Source organism: Lynx canadensis, chromosome A1 (assembly GCF_007474595.2).
Source record: "Lynx canadensis isolate LIC74 chromosome A1, mLynCan4.pri.v2, whole genome shotgun sequence".
NCBI lineage: Eukaryota > Metazoa > Chordata > Mammalia > Carnivora > Felidae > Lynx > Lynx canadensis.
In genome coordinates, this window is record NC_044303.2 from 180,490,509 (window position 1) to 180,508,361 (window position 17,853).

General features: G+C 44.1%; 1 protein-coding gene across 1 annotated transcript in view; it reads left to right on the forward strand.

Moving 5' to 3' along the window:
• Positions 1 to 17,853, forward strand: part of SLIT3 (slit guidance ligand 3) — a 591,744-nt gene that overhangs the window by 395,744 nt on the left and 178,147 nt on the right. Inside the window, 1 exon segment of the mRNA XM_030327818.1 lies at positions 6,741 to 6,812. Within this exon segment, the coding sequence (XP_030183678.1) occupies positions 6,741 to 6,812 (72 nt within the window).

The following is a 17,853-nucleotide window of genomic DNA, read 5'->3' on the forward strand; positions in this document are numbered from 1 at the left end:
CCTTTGCACCTAGCACTCAGCTCTTCAATAAGTATCCATTCATGGCCAATCTTAGTCCATCTATACCTCCACCTACTTCCCCCTCTTCTACATTATCTCGAAGCAAAATCCAGACATCATCACTTAATCCTTAATTATTTCAGTATGTATCTCTCAAAGACAAAGATCTAAATGGAGGGAAACATAACCCACAATACCATTATCCTATCTAAATTATTTTAAGACCAGGGATCTGTATTTTTTTTTTGAAGCATCATCACTAAATTCTGATTAGGTAGACCATGAGCCCCACTGCGAGAACAGCTGCCCCGTGCCATGCCAACTCTTAATAACGTCTTCAAACTGTCATGATTTTTATCAGACTGTCCACTTTGAAAGACAGAATCAAAGTACTTGATGAAACAAGACTGGATCCCTGCAAGTCCCAGTGATTCGATTGGCATCTTTCCCTTCCCCTTCCCCTGCACTGCCACCCCAAAACTAAAAAGATTTTGAGCCTTGAATAGGTAAAACAAAGCTGTGAATTATTTTCCTTGCTGGTTAGCAATAATCCTCAGTGTAACTTTAGACATAGGGTGTCTTCTTGTTGAAAAGGAAAAAACAGTGAAACTGCAGCTCTTACTTTTGGGGATGTCTAAGTATTTATTTTCCAGTCATTTGTATGAAAAGGTCTGTTTATTTGTATTGGGGGCCGAAGAGAATACAAGCTCCAGGAGAACAGAAACTTGGTTCCGTTTACATCTGTGCCTCAACATGTGACATAGAATAGCATACAGTAGGTGCTAAATTTATTTTCTTGTTGCGTGAAGAGTCTGAGCTGACATTTAATCTGCCAATCTTAAACATCTGAATGGTATGATTAGGACTTTTCTAATGAGATTGTCGGAGAAGGCAGAATGAAAGGAGCTCTTACTGATCTCTTTCCTTCAGTGACTTTTTAACATCAAGGAAACAAGCACATAAACTGGTGTGATGAAATATTTAGAAACTAATTGGAGCAGTGGAAAATAATTTTTTGGTCATGTTTTGGTTTTCTGTCCCCCATTGATACTTTGATCCTCTGGATCCCTGAGGCAGGTGGCAGTTCTTTCAGGAAATGGTTCAGTTTTTCCATCATAATCTCTCTTGGACAAAGGATACCATTGACTAGACACCCAGCCAGAGGTACCAGGACTTTTCAGCTGAGACATATGCTTGGGGCTCACCTGGTTTTGACAGTGACCCAACTGAAGACATACAGTCTTGCTTATTAAGATAAATTGCCTGCAGAAGAGATTTACCTTTTAAGATAAATCCTCCCCAAAGTTCACACTGTAGAATCCCCAGGGAATCATTTTTCCTGCATGTTTGTCCCTCCCTCCCACTGTATAAAATAAGGTAAGCAAAACAACATCTTTCTCTTCTGTTCTGAGAGCAGAGTGATAATGTCACAGTTACTATAGGAGTTGGGGCTAGGGGGAGCAGGCCTTGTGTAAGAAGGCAGCAATTGCGAGTATAAGAACTTTTAGACTCACGGATTATCCATCAGAAATGTTTTAAATCCCTAAATGAGTTTTGATTGATACCTACTGCATCAGTGGGCAGGTTTCCTCCTATTAGGCAGTGAGTGGGAAAGTAATTTTAATACATACTCAGGCCAAAGAGAATCAGAATAGTAATCCACTTCCCTGATCTCAAATCCAATAATGGTTCCAAATAGAAATGCTTTTAGATCATCCCCTCATTTACTTTGGCTAATCAAGGGTTGGTAGTTTTTTTGTTTTTGTTTTTGTTTTTTTCTTTTTTAAGTTACTAAAAAAGTGCCTGTTGGTCTCAGTGCAAGGTCTGGGGAAGTAGACAAAGAAGGCATCAGATTGCATTGTTCTAATTTCCTTTGGTCACTAAGCTTCTCCCTGTGGCCTCCTGATCTTCGGTCCTGGATATGTCATCTTTCATGAGTGATCTTTTTTTTTTTTTTTTTTTTTTTAAATCTTCTGAGAACTTCCTGAATCAGGAGAACTGTCCTTGAAGCCTTCTTATGAATGCTTTGAGATGGATCCCTTGGGTCCCTTTACTGACTCTGGCTCCTATCTCCTGCTTCTTTAGACTTTGCTGGTAAAGGTCATGACTGGGAACCTCCTCAGCAATCTGTCGTTGAGTCTTGGAGTCACCGTGTTTAGCCTTATGGAGAGCAGGCAAAGCCCAGCAATTTGTATTTCTCTTGGGTGATCGCTAACCAAGGACTGTCTGATGCAGGGCTACAATGACCCAGATCCCTTGGTTAGAGACAAGGCCAGGACTTTACCTAACTGACCTATAATTATTTCCCTTGTTCATCCTGCTTCCTGCATCCTTTACTAGTCTCTCCCAGGATGCAAGTGTGAATCCATCACTTGGCTAAATGTCAACTTCTTTGAGAGCCCAAACTGAGACAGACCTTCTCTCCTGAATCAAGCTCTCCTCTTTCATTCAAAAGACTCTAGAATCAAATAGGGATACTCCTGTCTAGATGATAGATGAGGGAAACTTCGATTCCTCGCTCAGATTTTATAGAAAGAATATTAGTTAACATTTATGTGTTTTATTCTTTGCATAGTTGTAGGCATATATCCTGAAGAGGATGATAAAGGACGTTTTCGGCAATGTAAAATTCAGGGCTAACTGGGCAGAAAATCCAAGAAATAAATGCAGCCATTCGTTGAATGCCTATAGGATTCCAGGTGATTTGCAAGGTGCATATATATCAATTCCTTTCATCCCCGTGATTAACCTAGGAAGTCAGTAAAGCCCCTGCCCTAAAGATGGGGAAATGGAGGCATAGAGCATTTCAGTACCTAGCATGATCATACCACTAATAAGTGGCCCTCCCCACTTCAGAAACAAGAATTCACCAAGGTTGGGGGAGCTTCTGAACCCCTTCTGGTACATTCAGAATAATTCGAGATTGATATCTAGGAACAAATTTCACCTCCCACAAACTGCCATTTAACACAGACAAGACTTCCGGGTAGTGTGAATGTGACTGAGACCAATGCATTGTCCCCACTGAGCAGAGGAAACTGTTTTCCTGCTTCTCGCCTTGCCATCTTCCCTGGTAAACATGGGGTGGGCAGGGGTGGGGGTGAAGGTGGGGACTGTCATTCACTGTTGCTCTGAGAACAAAGCCTGCCTGACATTGCAGAGAGAGCACTGGGAAGCATTTCAAAGCTCCACTGGAACTAGACAACCTTTCAATCCATTTATCAAAGTGTCTGCAGTTCCCGTTTCAAGGTAGATGAAGCAATAATAAATTTGCGAAGAAAGTTAATCTGTGTCCAAAGCATTTTAGTAAATTAAAAAGGGGGGGTGCTGGCTGGAAGGGGGATATATTGGTGCTTGCCAACTCCTATTTGACTTACTGTCTCCTTAATAAGTCCTCTTTGGTCTTGTGTTTTTGGATGGAATAATCCGTCGGTTAATCATTTTCCGGAAGCAGGAAAATGCACTTTAGCTAATGCAGTCCTCCTTTCTTTCAGAGTCCTAATTATTTAAAAAGGCATCCCAATCCATAGCCCTACTGCCAACCAAGAAAACCTTTCCCACCAGCCATCTTCCTTTATTTCCCCCAGAAAATTTCAGCACACGCCCCTTACCCTCTCACTGTGCTCCAGCCTCATACCTTATATCTAATGTTTTTTTAAAAAAGTTCCCTTTCCCTGGTTATTTCTGAACATTTTCCCTCAGGAAGGGCAAGGCACTAAACCCCCAGCAAGCAATTGGCCGGAACTAGGCTCTTGGGCACTACGGATAGATTTTGTTATTTTTACTTAAGTGTCAGCTGAAAATGGTGGCTCTTGTGGCTCTCATGGGTGGTGCTTAGCAATAGCTCCATGCTCTGGCATCACGCTGAGATAAACACACTATTAGGAGCCCTCACAAAGGCCCCAAGATAATTGTGAAGGGACAGTTACCGAAAATGAAGCACCCAGCCCTGAACCCTCCTCCACGCCCCATCAGTAACACCATTAAAGCTGTCAGTTTGTCAGCCCACTGGAGGTATTTATGAAATCAATATACAATCCTGCAGATGGATGGCAGTGGTATTGTTAGCTGGAGAACAGAGGCTCAATGGAAAATAAAATTAATAAAATTTACAAGCAGATTGTCATGGGGAACAGATAAATTCCCTACAATCCACTGTTTTCCTCGGTTACAGCAGGAGGAAAGCCATGGCAAGGAGGTGGAAAGAAAGCTGTGCTTTTAAATGGGGTCCCTTAAACTGGGAGCAAGACTGGGTGTATTTCCAGCAAGAAAGTAGTGACCAGAAACCCGAGAGGCTGCCCCGTGCAGTTGCAGGGTTTTGCCTGTGTGATGGCTTTTGTGGAGCGTCTCTCAGGAGGTGGGCCAGATTTTTCAGCTAAAATGCTGCTCTCCTCTTTTCAGCCCACCATATGGCAAGTTGGAACCTTTATACAATTGTTATTTCTTCAGGATGTTTGAGGCTACATGTCAACTCATTAAACTCAAAGGCTACATTAAAGTCAAAGGGTTAATGCATTACGGGAGTAGGTGCCCCTTCACCTGGCTTCCAGACATGGTTAGAGCTGACAGTCCAGACCTCTCTCCTGTTTGTTTCCCCTGCCCCTGATTTTGATCATTCCCCCTTGGCCGGCACAGCGGCCCGAGCTGTTTCCCAGAGTGGCCAAAGATAGCGGCCAAGCCTGGGAGGATAGTGGACAGGGGCTCACTGTCCTGGAGACCAGCCTTCACCTGGCAGAAAAGACTAGACCCATTGTGGTTGCTGGAGCCTTGAGTACAGCCCAGATGCCTGGTGGAAATTGCATTAGTCAGATGACAGGACCTGCACCCCCTTCCCCTGGAGTCTGATGGAGAGCAGAGGAGTGACCTTGGTGAACCTGCCTGACCTCTGCTGTCACCATAGGCTTTGTTCGGTGCCCCGACTCCAGGCTGGAGCCCTGCTCATTGAATCAGGCCTGGCCAGGGGAGCCTGCAGTGGGGCTCCTTGTGCATCTAAATTTATTTACACCGTTGCAGACAGAGGAAACTGGATTTGAGATGGGGAATACCCTGTTATTCAGCCCCAGAAGCCACTGGTAGTTATATCTGCACCCTACCCCAACTCTGAGCCTTGCGTTGGGGCTTAACAGTGGCCCCAGACAATCCCCAAGTGTCTGAAACTCCAGTCACCCACTCAGAGTGTGGTAGCTCCTCTCAGCAGGTGAGAGCAAGAAAGTGATGCCTCTCTTCTGCTTTCTGTTTTTCCTCCTGCCCCTTCACAAAATGTTAATTTAGATGGCCTAAGTTTCAGTGAAGGATGGTTGTCTGACCTCTCTTTATTTGGAATCCTCTTTAGCTTTTGATTAGGTTCCCGTGGAAACCTAAGTGTAGGAGTGTCCATTGGTACAATCTCCCTCTAGGACGACTCAGCAGTTACAGACGTTTACCCTGTGACCCAGCACATGCTCCTTATGGGACTTTATACCAAGGAAGTGGCCGAACAATTGTCCCAAAAATGTCTGGGGAGGAAAACCCATCCTCATGTTTCCTTAAATGGCAAATACCCAACAATGTGGGATCGCATAGCCCTCTATACAATTGGATGATATACAGTGATTAAAAATGTTGGCATACATGTACTGTTAATGACATGAACAGATGTTCTCAATATAATAAGTGAAAAAAGAGTTTATGACTGACTATATACTATGAGATCATATTGTGAAATTTATACATATTGCTCCTAATTGGTAACAGTGGTTATGGTCTGGGTAGATGGTTTTGTACCTTAATATCTAAAAGTTTTTGTGTTATTTTCAAAATAATTGAGATATATATCCGTATCTATAGATACATGTCCATATGATGGATATGTATGTATATGTTTGTGTGTATGTGTGTAGAGACATGCAGTTATGACTGATTTCTCACTGAAATTCCAAGCAAGCTTGAGGTATGAATGAAAACAAGTGTATGTGTTTGTTTAGGGGGAAAAGGGGGAAACAAAAAGGAAAAAAAGCTGCATAGGTCTTAGGAAAGAAAACTGAGGCTTTGGGGATTCTTAAAGAGGACCCTGGTATGAGACCCGGGTTTGAGCCAGCTTCAAGACCTGACACTTTGTCCCTTACCTTTCCTCCTCAAAGCAACACATTAGCACTCTTAATGCTAGATGGGGTGCCCATGGGACCCCCATTTTGGACAGGTTTGTGCAAATGCAATTTGAATTCACCATGGCTGTCACTTAGCTGATCTAGGAGGCCCCCAGGGTGTCTGGGTCTCTAGAATAAACAGAGATGGTCATCCCCCATCAGAAAATCAGGGTTGCCAGGTTCCCTTCTAATCCCAAATGACAAAGGCAGAGAGTCCCTGAGAGATGGGAGACTGAGTGCTGTTGACCCTGAAGTGGGGGAGGGACGGCCTGGGGAAGGGGGGCCAGGGGTCTCTCTGGGAGGTGGCAAAACAGAATTGGGTGCGGTCTGTGTGCAACAAATAACCCAGCGTCTTGGCTCGTGGCCTGGAGGTGCGAGACCACCCACAGAGCCCGCCCTGGAGGCGAGCTGCTCCCGCCTGGTAACCATTTCAGCAAAGGCCATCACTAGAGGAACAATGTGAAGGCTCATAGCAGCCTGGGGCCTGAGACTAAACAGTGCCTCCAACACTCCTGACCGCAGAGGCAGCCTGTGAGAGGTTTTGTTGTCATAATGAGATGCAGATAAAGCCGGGCCTTGGTCGTTAATGCATGTGCCTCTTCTCTTCTTGTTTAGAGATCTGAGCGAAAACCAGATCCTAGGGATCCCGAGGAAGGCATTCCGTGGCATCACCAACGTGAAGAACTTGTAAGTGATGTTTTTTTGGTTTGTTTTTTTTGGTTTGTTTTTTTTTTTTTTTTGCTTCTCTACAGATGTGGCTTTCTGGCCAGAACAGGGGTGAGGGATGGGACAGGAAGGTGGTGTCACTGTGCTATGTGCTGCCTTGGTGCAGACGCCTTTGAGACAGATTGAGGGATGTGCCTGAGTGGTTTCCAGGGAACATGCATCAAGTGCCACAACAGCTCCACAGAGTCCTGTTCCTCTCTGGTTTTTCAGCCCCAAGTGTGAGCACTAGAGTCCCGGACCTGGGTCAGAGCTTGGCCTACAGTAACTCTATGGCCTGGGGCTCTACTCAGCTCTTCCCAGGGTCATGATCTTCTGCAAAATGGGGATGATATTCTGGTGGGGTTGTTGATGCCAATGAGAAAGTGTGCTTAGTACATAGTAAGTGTTCCATAAGTGGGAGCCTTGATGATCATGACCATGATCCTGATGGTAAAGGGGTGGCTGTTACTAATAAGATATTGGAGAGGGCATTGGCACTTGTGTCCCAGGCTGGTGGGGAGACATAGCCAGATCCACTCACCGCACTAGGTGCTTGGTTTTGGGGGGTGTTTTTAGTTTTATTTTGAAGTAATTATTGATTCACAGGAAGTTTCAAAAATACTAGATAGGTCCATGTGCCCTTTTACCCCAGTTTCCTCCCAATGGTAACATCTTACATAACAGTATGATCTCAAAACCAGGAAACTGACATCGGTACAATCCACAGACCTTACTCTTCAGATTTCAGAGTATAACACACACTCATTTGTGTGTGTACATGCACATGCAGTTCTGTGTAATTTTATCACATGCAGATTCTTGTGCCCATTGATAGAGTCAGTGCAGAACTATTCCATCACTACATTTTTTTAACCTGCCAAATAACCCTTGCCATTTTTTGTCTGGTCTCCACTGTTTGCTGTTTAACAGTGAATCCTGGACCATTACTTTCACAAGGAGTGTGCCTTTCAAGTTTTCCACCCATACCACTGTGTCCATGTGTTTAGAGCATGTGTTGGGAGATGATTTGTCTGGGCAGGCATTTCTGTCCACTGGCCTCCTACGCAGGCTCACATTCAACTTGAGAAGTCTTGGAGGAGGTTTCTTTAAAACTAACTACTTTAGCTATCAGCTTTCCTTATAAGGACTGTAGGGATATTAGTGTCCTGGGATGCTGATGATGGCTTCCAGATACAGGCTACCTGCTTCCCCTGTCCCTGAGAACTTACCGGAAAGCCTTTGGTGTTTAACATGCAAAGTACACAAGAGGGCAGAGGCATCTCAAGGTGAAGGAAGCCTAGGGCAGAGAGGACTTTGCAAGGGGATCCCACATAGGAAACTTCCCACTGCTTCATCTGGGGGCATTTGCCCAGAAGCAGCAGAGAGCAGGGTGGAGCAGACAAAGCCATGGAGAATATGACTCAACATTGTGCATATAAACCAAAATTAAGAGGTTGTGCTAATTAGCATCCCAGAAAGGCAAGGCAAGAGAGGAACTTAGAGATCCTCTAAAACCCCACAAGTCAACAGTGAGAAAATTGAGGACCAGGAAAGGGCAGTGACTAACTCAAGGTCAATAAGGTTCATGATGGTTGAACCCCAGATTAACATTTTACATATGTAAAGTGGTATATCTGTTCTATCTCATGCCTCTGATTTTAAATGGGCCAGTTAACAACAACAACAACAAAAACATTGCAGTGATGTGTAAGCAGGGCTGTGTAATTACCAACTTCATTTTTGGTTCTCAAGAAAGTGATTAAACCTCATAGTGGTCCACGATAGTTGTTGAATCTGGGGGTTGTTGTTGTTTTCCTGTAATATGTCTAACTTCACAAAGGCCTCAGGAGCTCAAAGATTCAAGATTCTGCAGACACAGATTCCTGAATCACTCAGGAACTACTGTCAGACCCTCCTTCTCCAGGCCATGCATATATTTGTTACTCAAAGGCCTGAACTCAGCTCTGATCTTCTCTTTTATTTCTACCCAGTGTCAGCATATGGTCCTGGGGTGAGAGGAGGGGCAAATAAACCCACTCCTCAAAGGATGAATTAGGCAACAGAACTAAGTGTGTGTGTGGGGGGGGGGGGGTGTTGATTACTTTATACTGCTAATCAATTTCATCAGGATACATTTATTGGGCAGAACCTATAAGACCCAAAAGTATAATTCATATTCTCAGGTGGCTTCTGGTAAAACTAGGGACAAGAAACACATGTGTACAAGAGAGTTTTTAGTGATTTAACATTCCACATGAAAATTGGCAAATGGGGGGAGAGACACCTGGGTGGCTCCGTCAGTTAAGCATCCAACTCTTGATTTCAGCTCAGGCCATGATCTCAGAGTCGTGGAATTGAGCCCTGCGTCGGGCTCTGCACTGAGTTGGAGCCTTCTTGAGATTCTCTTTCTTTCCTGTGCCACTCTCCCCTACTCATGCATGCTTGCTCTCTCTCTAAAATAAAAATTAAAAGGGTACCTGGGTAGCTTATTTGGTTAAACGTCTGACTTTGGCACAGGTCATGATCTCACAGTTGGTGGGTTCAAGCCCTGTATTGGGCTCTGTGCTGACAGCTCAAAGCCTGGAACCTGCTTTGGATTCTGTGTCTCCCTCTCTTTGCACCCTCCACCCCCCACCGCTTGTGCTCTGTCTCTCTCTGTCTCTCAAAAAATGAATAAATGTTAAAAAATATTTTAATAAAAAAATTAAAATTTAAAAAAGAAAAAGAAAATTGGCAAATGAGTGGCCATGATGCATAGTAAAGGCTTGAGAGCTCAGAGAAGAAAAATGGCTTTAGGGAGTCTAGCCTAAAGGTTAGAAACATAGCTTTGGCAACCTGATAGATCTAGGTCTGATTTTCAGCTATTGTGCATACTGAGTCTGTGAACTCAGGCATATTACTTGATGCTTCTGAGCCTAGATTTCCTCACGTAGGATGAGGATAAGAATTGTACTTAACCTCCTAGGGTTTTTGTGAAAGTTAATAAAATAATGAGTATGAATAACTTAGTACTATGCTTGGCACATGGGACATAAAGTTCTAGCTACTGTTACTGCTGCATTTCTTTGTTGCTGTTATAATTGTAAAGACTTTACCTGGGCCTAAATGATGATTGGAATTCACAAAGTCAACAAGGCAAATAGTACGTGCAAATACAGAGGTAAACCTGTATAAGGTGTATTTCAAGGACACAGGCAGAGCCATCTTGTGGAGGTGCGGGATTGTGAGGCAGAACAACAGGTGATAAGATCAGGAAGAGTTGGCAAGCCTTGCCTGAAAGGTATATGGATTTTAGATGTAGGTACTGAGAATGTAGATGGCTTCCAACACAGGAAAAGTCATGATGAAAATATTTATTGTGGAAGAGGAGCCTAGGATGGGAAGAGGTGGAAAAAGGAAAGGCTGGGGGCAGGAGATGAGGCTGAGTCCAATGTAAGGGGTCAGGGCTCATGCTTGTAAAAGAGAGCAGTCAGAAGTGAAGGAGGAACCAAAGATGCCAATAGGGGCCAAGTCAACAGAAATGGGCAATCAGTGAGGTATTAGTGGCTGGGGGAAAAAAACTAGAAAATGATGAGTTTCAAGCTCAGATGATACAAGGAATGATAGCAAGGCTCCATAGTCATTCATCGTTGCAGCCATCAAAATGTTTTTTGAACCTACTAAATGCCAACTCTGGGGGAAGCCATAGGAAGTAAGATACAGAGATCTGTGAGATTCTTAGAGCTTCCAGTCCACGAAGACTGAAAGGCCAGGAGGAAGAGCCAGACATGAAGATCATAAGTTGGCTGTGAAGTGATGTCAAGTCCTTCCACGGGCAGTGTGGATGGAGCATCTTCTGTGTGCTTGGAAATTGGTGAGCCTGACATCCCATCCTCTTGACCCTGCTGGTGAAATGACTTTGGTCTTTGGGCCACAACCATGTCTACAGTCCCCATCTTCCATGGTTTTAATAAGAGGGATATAGGTGAAATAATCTTACAGCCTTAAGAGAAAATATCATGTGGGTAATTGGAGATATAGGAGCTGAGCTGAAGAGCAAGTTCAAGGAGGGGAAGCATCTGCCTAGAGGTGATAATTGAAGTTATACATTTAAATATGCATTGGTACATGTAAAATAGAAGATGCTTTGCAGAAATTAAGTTTGTATCAAACCTATTAAGGAAACACTCCTCCTCCTACCAGACCTCAATTACCCACGTGTAGATAGTCTCTCTTGTGACAAATTTTAAATCTCAGGAATGTACATCCCTGTCATCAGTCTGTTTGAGAACCACCTCCCATACCCCTGTCCCCAGCCTTCTCTACTGCCTTGTGTGAGTTCAGGGAATATAACACTGTTCTATTCCTTAAGTAACATAGGAATAGAAGATAAATTACTGGAATATCAGGCTACAAAGTGACAATAATTGGGCCTAACCATGATACCATATGTTAATAATAGAAAGGGGGTGCCTAGGAGGTTCAGTCAGTTAAGCATCCAACTTCGGTTCAGGTCATGATCTCACGGTTTGTGAGTTTGAGCCCCGTGTCGGGCTCTGGGCCGACAGCTCAGCGCCTCGAGCCCACTTTGGATTCTGTGCCTCCCTTTCTCTCTGCTCCTCCCCTGTCTCACACTCTGTTTCTCTCTCCTTCAAAAATAAATAAACATTTAAAAAAGAGAGAGAAGAGAAAGTCAAGGATTATCTACTTTTTTTTTTTTATAATCTTGTAGTTTTGACATGGATTTTCTTTGCTTGTCCCGACATTACCCTTCAAGAAGGAAGAAACTGTGATACACCCATTTTCCAGATGATAAGATTAAGTTTTGATCAGTGTGTCATTTGGCAAAAGTCAGCAGACAACAGTTGGGCCTAGGCCTCCCCACCTACCCTATCCTTAGTAACAGACCCAACCAGGTTTTAGACACTGTCCATAGACCTTTCTGTCTACTCAGATTCCTCTCCCCTCAGCCATGCTAGCAACAGGAAGAAAGGAAAAGTAACCAAAGAGGCTGCTAGAAAATGAAGGCAAAGAGGCAGGTGTGCAGCTTTTATCAGAGCCAGAGGGCAGGACACAGGTGGTGTTTGAACCCAGTGGGAATGGGTGCTAAAGGGACTTGGCATCCTGCCCCTGACCCAGCCAGGCAATGGAAGGAAGTCTCTAATTGCTTCCTGCTCCTCAAGAGAAGGGCGAGAAGGTAATTAGCTGGGAATACCACTCTATGCAATTACTAAAAGCTGGTTTTATGGGATGGTTCCACTCTGTTGCCTGTCTGGAAGAGGGAGAGGCGGTATATTTAAAGAGAAGCAGTCAGCTGGACAAACCGATCTGGAGAAAGAACTCTCAGAGAGACCGACCTGTAGGTAGAGCAGCATTTAACACAGCGGTAGCAACTGCCTCCCGTATGCACGTGCCATAACAGGTTACGGGACAAAGGCATAGTGAGGGAGAGAGAGAGATAATCAGGAAAACACAGAGATAGGGAAAAAGGAATGAATTGGGAAAAAACAGAGATGACAAGCCACAATCCAACAAAGCATAAGAAAAAGACAAAATCCAGTATAGATTGTTTTTTAAAAAAAAATGTCCCCTTGCCCTATCTTTCTCAGCCGTTGTGTTTTCCTCTGTTTTTCAGTTTCTATTTGCGAGGACTCTGTAGGACATGCATTCCAGAAGGGAAAATCAATAAGCCCTGTCTCTGCCAGCTAGTGGAATTTGGAATTGACGGTTTCAAAACAAAGCTGGGCAGGCGGCCTTTGTGTTCTCTAGTTAGTCTGGGTTGCCGCACTGCCCGAGTCTGCCCTCCCGCTTCCTGAGATTAATGAGGGCTGTCTCCGCCCGCCCGGTGAGCAGCCAGTAATCTTGTGTGAGGGTGAGGGAGGTGTGTGGAGGGACATGAAGCACCCATCCGCTGGTAGCATCCCTGTCTGCGAATCTCGGTGACCATTCATTCTGTCATTGTGCCTGGAACAGAGTTCACGCTCCTGGTCATGCCCTGCAAGACTCTACATGGCTGGGCCCTCCCTCACCCACATCATGCTTCCTGTGCTCCGTTTCATCCCTTGAACAACCCAAGCTCCTTCCCTGCATGGGATGCCAAGCCCTTGGACCTCTATAGGGTCAGTTCCTTCAGATCCTATAGGTCTCAGCTTGAACGTCACCTCCTCAAAGTAGCCTTCACTGACCCACCCAAAGCAGCTCCCCCAGCCCCCACTGTCCCTCCTCTCTATCCCATTACCCAGTTATATTTCTCCAGGGTACTTATTGCCCTCTGAAATTATCTTGTTCATTTATTTGTCAACCTGTCTCTCTGTATGTCACATAGAATGAACATGTATAGGCAGGGACCCTGCTGCCTCTATCACCGTGGAATCCCCAGTGCCCCAGTGGTTTGTGGCAGAGAGTAAGGTCGACTAAAATGCATCAAATCAATGTTTGTTCATTCATTTCTCAAGTATTTGCAGTTGACCTATTACATATAGGAAATCATGCATGATCATTATAACATTTAATATGAAAATAATATTACAAAATAACAAGATACCATTCTTGTACTCCAACAACTCAGTCAGATGAGGGGACAGACTAGTAAATGAGCAGTTGCAGAACATGGGCCAAGACTCCATTGGACGTAAGGATGAAGAGGTGGGAAAGCACCCAGACAGGCCTGATTCTGGCTTCACTCAGGAAGTGACATGAGTTGGGTCTTGAAGGATGAGTAGGAGTTCATGCAAGGGAAGGACTTTGCAGACAGAAGGGGAACCGCATGTAAAAAAAAAAAATCACCCACCTGTGCAAAGGCACAAAGGTGTGTGAAAGAGTTGAGGCTTGTCAGAGATTGACGGCTAGAAAATGAGCAACAGAGGCAGTGGAGAGAGATGAGGTTAGTGAGGCAGGGAGTTGGGGCCGGAGGTAGGGAGGACTTCGAATGTCATGATCCATAGCACGAGATCCATGGAAGGGCTTATAATAAGGGAATGGCAAGATCAGATTTTAATTTAAGAAAGACCATGCCGGTGACAGTGGGGAGGACAGACTGCCAAGGGGAGACTCAAGTCCAGTCGCCTGTGGGGATACTTGTGCAGTTATTAAGAGATGACAGGGCCCTGAAGCTGGGCTCAGTGGACCCAAAGAGGCAGCAGCAAACTTCAGAGACCTGCAGGGACTGACTGGGTGGGTGAATTGAGTGTGTCACCAGGGCCTAGCAGGCCAGAGGCAGAGCCGGCTTTCAACACAAGGCATCTCTGCCAACTTGTACCTAGGAGTAGTGCCTGCCTCTTGTGAGGAAAGCCATGCTGCCTTTGGAAGGTGGGTTGGGAAATCTCACAAGGGGGCACACCGATACTGCTCTATCACCTCCCCAAGGTACAGCCAGTTTTCTAGCCTTTCCTCTTTTGCATTCGTGGCTCTGAGTATGTCAGGTTCAGAAATGCTGATAGAGGAAGTTGGACTGGACCCCAGTCTGCTAAGTGCTACCCAAATAAGCTGTCTTTAAAAAGGGATCAGGGGTTCCTGGGTGGCTCAGTTGGTTAAGTGTCCAACTCTGGATCTCAGCTCAGGTCTTGATCTCAGGGTCATGAGTTCAAGCCCTGTGTTGGGCTCTGCGCTGGGCATGGAACCTTCTCAAAAAAGTGGGGGGTGGGTTATGGTCAGCCCACCTCCCTTTCTTCCTTCCCTTCGTTTCTTCCCTCCTGCCTTCTGTCTGCTCTTCCGTCTTTCCATTCTTCCTTCCACACATTCATTGAGCCCATACCCTTACCAGACCTGAAGCAGCTCCTAGAAACAAAAAGATGAGTAAGACATTGTCCCTGTTCTTGACAGATTTCATCTTCAGAGGGAGGGAAACATATATAAATTCTTCCCTGGAGCACTCTTTCTTATCTGTTCCATGGCCAGCAATGCAAGTGCTCAATAAATACCAGTTGATTTATTAAAGTAAATCCACTGAAATGAGAAAAATAGTAGAAGACACTGGTGAATTAGATCCCATTAGTCTGGAAAAGATATGTTACTGGGTTGTTCAAAGGCAAGGAGGTGGTGGTGGTAAGTGCCCCGTCCTGGAAGTATACCTGGAATTGGCAATTGTGTAAGTGACAAGTAGAATCCCTTGCTGGCAAGATCACACAATTTTATAGTCTTTGTTAGCCATCCTCTATTGGGCTTTGCATATTTCTTATGCTCACTCTAAGTTATAACTGTCGGCTCAGTTGTCTTTCTCCTCCAATGGCCTGAAGCTATGTAGACAGAGAGGTCAAGTCTGTCTTGTTCACCGTCTGTTTGTTTGCAAGAGTCAGTCCTGTGCCCGGCACCTATGATAGGTGCTCAAACAATGGAAATGAATAAGTGGATGACTTTCAGAACAAAAAGACTCCAGCACTTCAAGAATTACTGAAACCCTGAATGAAAGAGCATGATTACATCTGGGAAAAAAGAAAAATTAAAGCAAAGCACCAAGAACCAACCCAGAGAAACCCTCATGTTTTTTTTTCCCCCTCAGGATAATGGAGCCTGCTATTCTGACTCCAGCACTGAAATTTACTATCTGGAGTATTTTCATTTGTGGATAATATTCTTTTTTAACTCACCACATATATGTAACCCTCCCTGCCCCGAGCATTAAATCCACAGGAAATAAGGGGTTTAAACAGGCATGTAAAATAGAATCTCATCTTTCCTGCACACTGGCAAAAGGCATAGTGATTCTGGGCTCCTCAGAGTAGGGCTTAGTGGTCTTATGAGAAATTCACCATCGGGCTGAGCTTTTGCCTGGAGATTTTTAGCTCTAAAAAGAAATGAAAGGGTGTGATCAGAAGAGTCAAGACGAGTATTTACAGTAAAGATTACACTTTGAGACTCTAGTAACTATTGATGTTCTGATTCTTTGTCTCATTGGAGTCAATGTAGTGTTTTGAAAAATATGAATATAAGGTATAAATGGAAAGTATGAGTTTTGGAATCAGGCTTGATTAATTTATTGTTTATTATTATTATTATTATTATTATTATTACTACAGCTTTGCTGCTTATGACCTGTGTGGCTTTGGGCAAGTTACTTAACCTTTCTGAGCTTCAGTCTCCTCACCTATAAAATGGGGAAAATACTAGTGAGGAGTTAAACAGGGCAAGTATGTCCCTTACCTGTATGAGTAATGATGCTTTATCATTTGCCCAAAGTCTTCATAGGTATTATCTTATTTAATTACCACAACAGTCCTGCCAGATCATTAGGGAAAAGTTTATTAGCCTCTAGGTATAGATGAGGAAGTTGAGGCTCAAAGAAATGCAGGAATTCTCCCAAAGCAGCAGAGCTGGTCAGTGACAAGGCTGGGACAGGATCTCAGGATGCATCATTGCTGTTCTGAGAGGTTAAGTCAGGAAGAGCGCTGAGATTTGGTGAGCATGGAGTGATGTCTTGTAGGAAAATAGCAGGTACAGATCAGTGGGGAATGTTGTGAAAGCATTTCTGGCTTCCAGCACCAGCCAAGACCCTGGGTAGGAATAAGCTGTGATGGTCACCACTGGGAAAGAATTTCTGAGAAAACCAGCAAGGATGTCTGAAAGTGTGAGTTCATTTTTTAATTAATAGACTTAATTCTTTTAAGAGGAATTTTAGGTTTACAGAAGAATTAGGCAGAAAGTGCATAGTCTCTATACCTCCTACCCCCACACATAGTTTCTCCCGTTAACATCTTGCACTACTGTAGTGCATTTGTTACGATTGCTAAGCCAATATTGATACACTTGACTAAGACTGTAGTTTATAGTAGGGTTCACTCCTGGTGTGGGACGTGGGTTTTGGCAAATGTATAATGATACATATCCACCTTTGTAGTAAGGTGCAGAATAGTTTCACTGCCCTAAAAATTCTCTGTGCTCCCCCATTTATCCCTCCCTCCATTCTCTCAAGCCCCAGAGTGTGAGCTTTTAAATATACAAGGAAATCCCTTCATTTTTCACAGCCTTTCCCAATGGCTATTCCCCACAGCTATTGCCAATATTTATTCAGACCCAAACAGCACAAGTCTTTTTTTTTTTCCTTCTTTGAGAGAGGGTAAGTGACACCCTGCAAGTTTAAGTGCCATAGAGAAAATCAGCAAGAAAGCCAGGACCAGTCCCAACTTCCCCACCTATAGCCTGAGGTATGAGCATTAGAATTGCCTCCGGACAGCTCTCCTTCACAGAAGACCTGTAATTCAAAAGACCTGCCCAGGCCTCATGTTCTGTATAGACACCGCATGAACTCTGAGGGTGTTTCAATAATGGTTGAATTCTTAGGTTTCCAAGTGAGACTTCCTGGAGTCAAATGAGCCCTGGCTCTTACCACCTATGTGATCTTAAGCAAAATATGTAACTTTCTTAGTCTTGGTTTCCCATTATGTTAAGTGGAAATATTACCCTCATCATAGTGTTGTTATGAAGATTAATAATAATTATTGCTCCTTTATCTCATCTCTGATATTCTATTTGAATCAGACCAACACCTCTGATGAACTATCTTCTCCTCCTAGACAAAATACTTGCCTGAAGAAAAAGCGTAGACTTCCGGTGTTCTGCTTCAGACTCTTAAAAATAGTTAACTTCATCACGCCTTCTCTTCTTCCTTCCAGTGGGGCTGTCCTGTTCTGGTCTATGGCTTGTAATAGGCAAGTTACAAAATGGGTCAGAGAAAAAGAGGTGTACCTTCCCCACCCTGATCCTTCTTCCTGTACCCATCAAGACACAGAAAGTACCAAAAGAGCCCAGGGGTTCTGGTCTCAGTCACAGCTTTCCTGTTAACTGCTGCCTACTTGTGATGGGCTAGTAATGGCTCCCCAGAGGTGGCCACACCCTAACCCTGGAATATGTTACTATGTACTCTCCATGGCAAAAGGGACTTTGCAGATGTGATTAAATGAAGGATCTTGAGATGGATAGACTATCCTGAATTATTCAAGTGGGCCTAATATCATCAGAAGGGTCTTTATGAGAAAGAAGACACATACTGAAAGCAGAGGGAGAAAGACCATGTGATGCAGCAAATGAGGACAGAACCACTCCTGGAAAA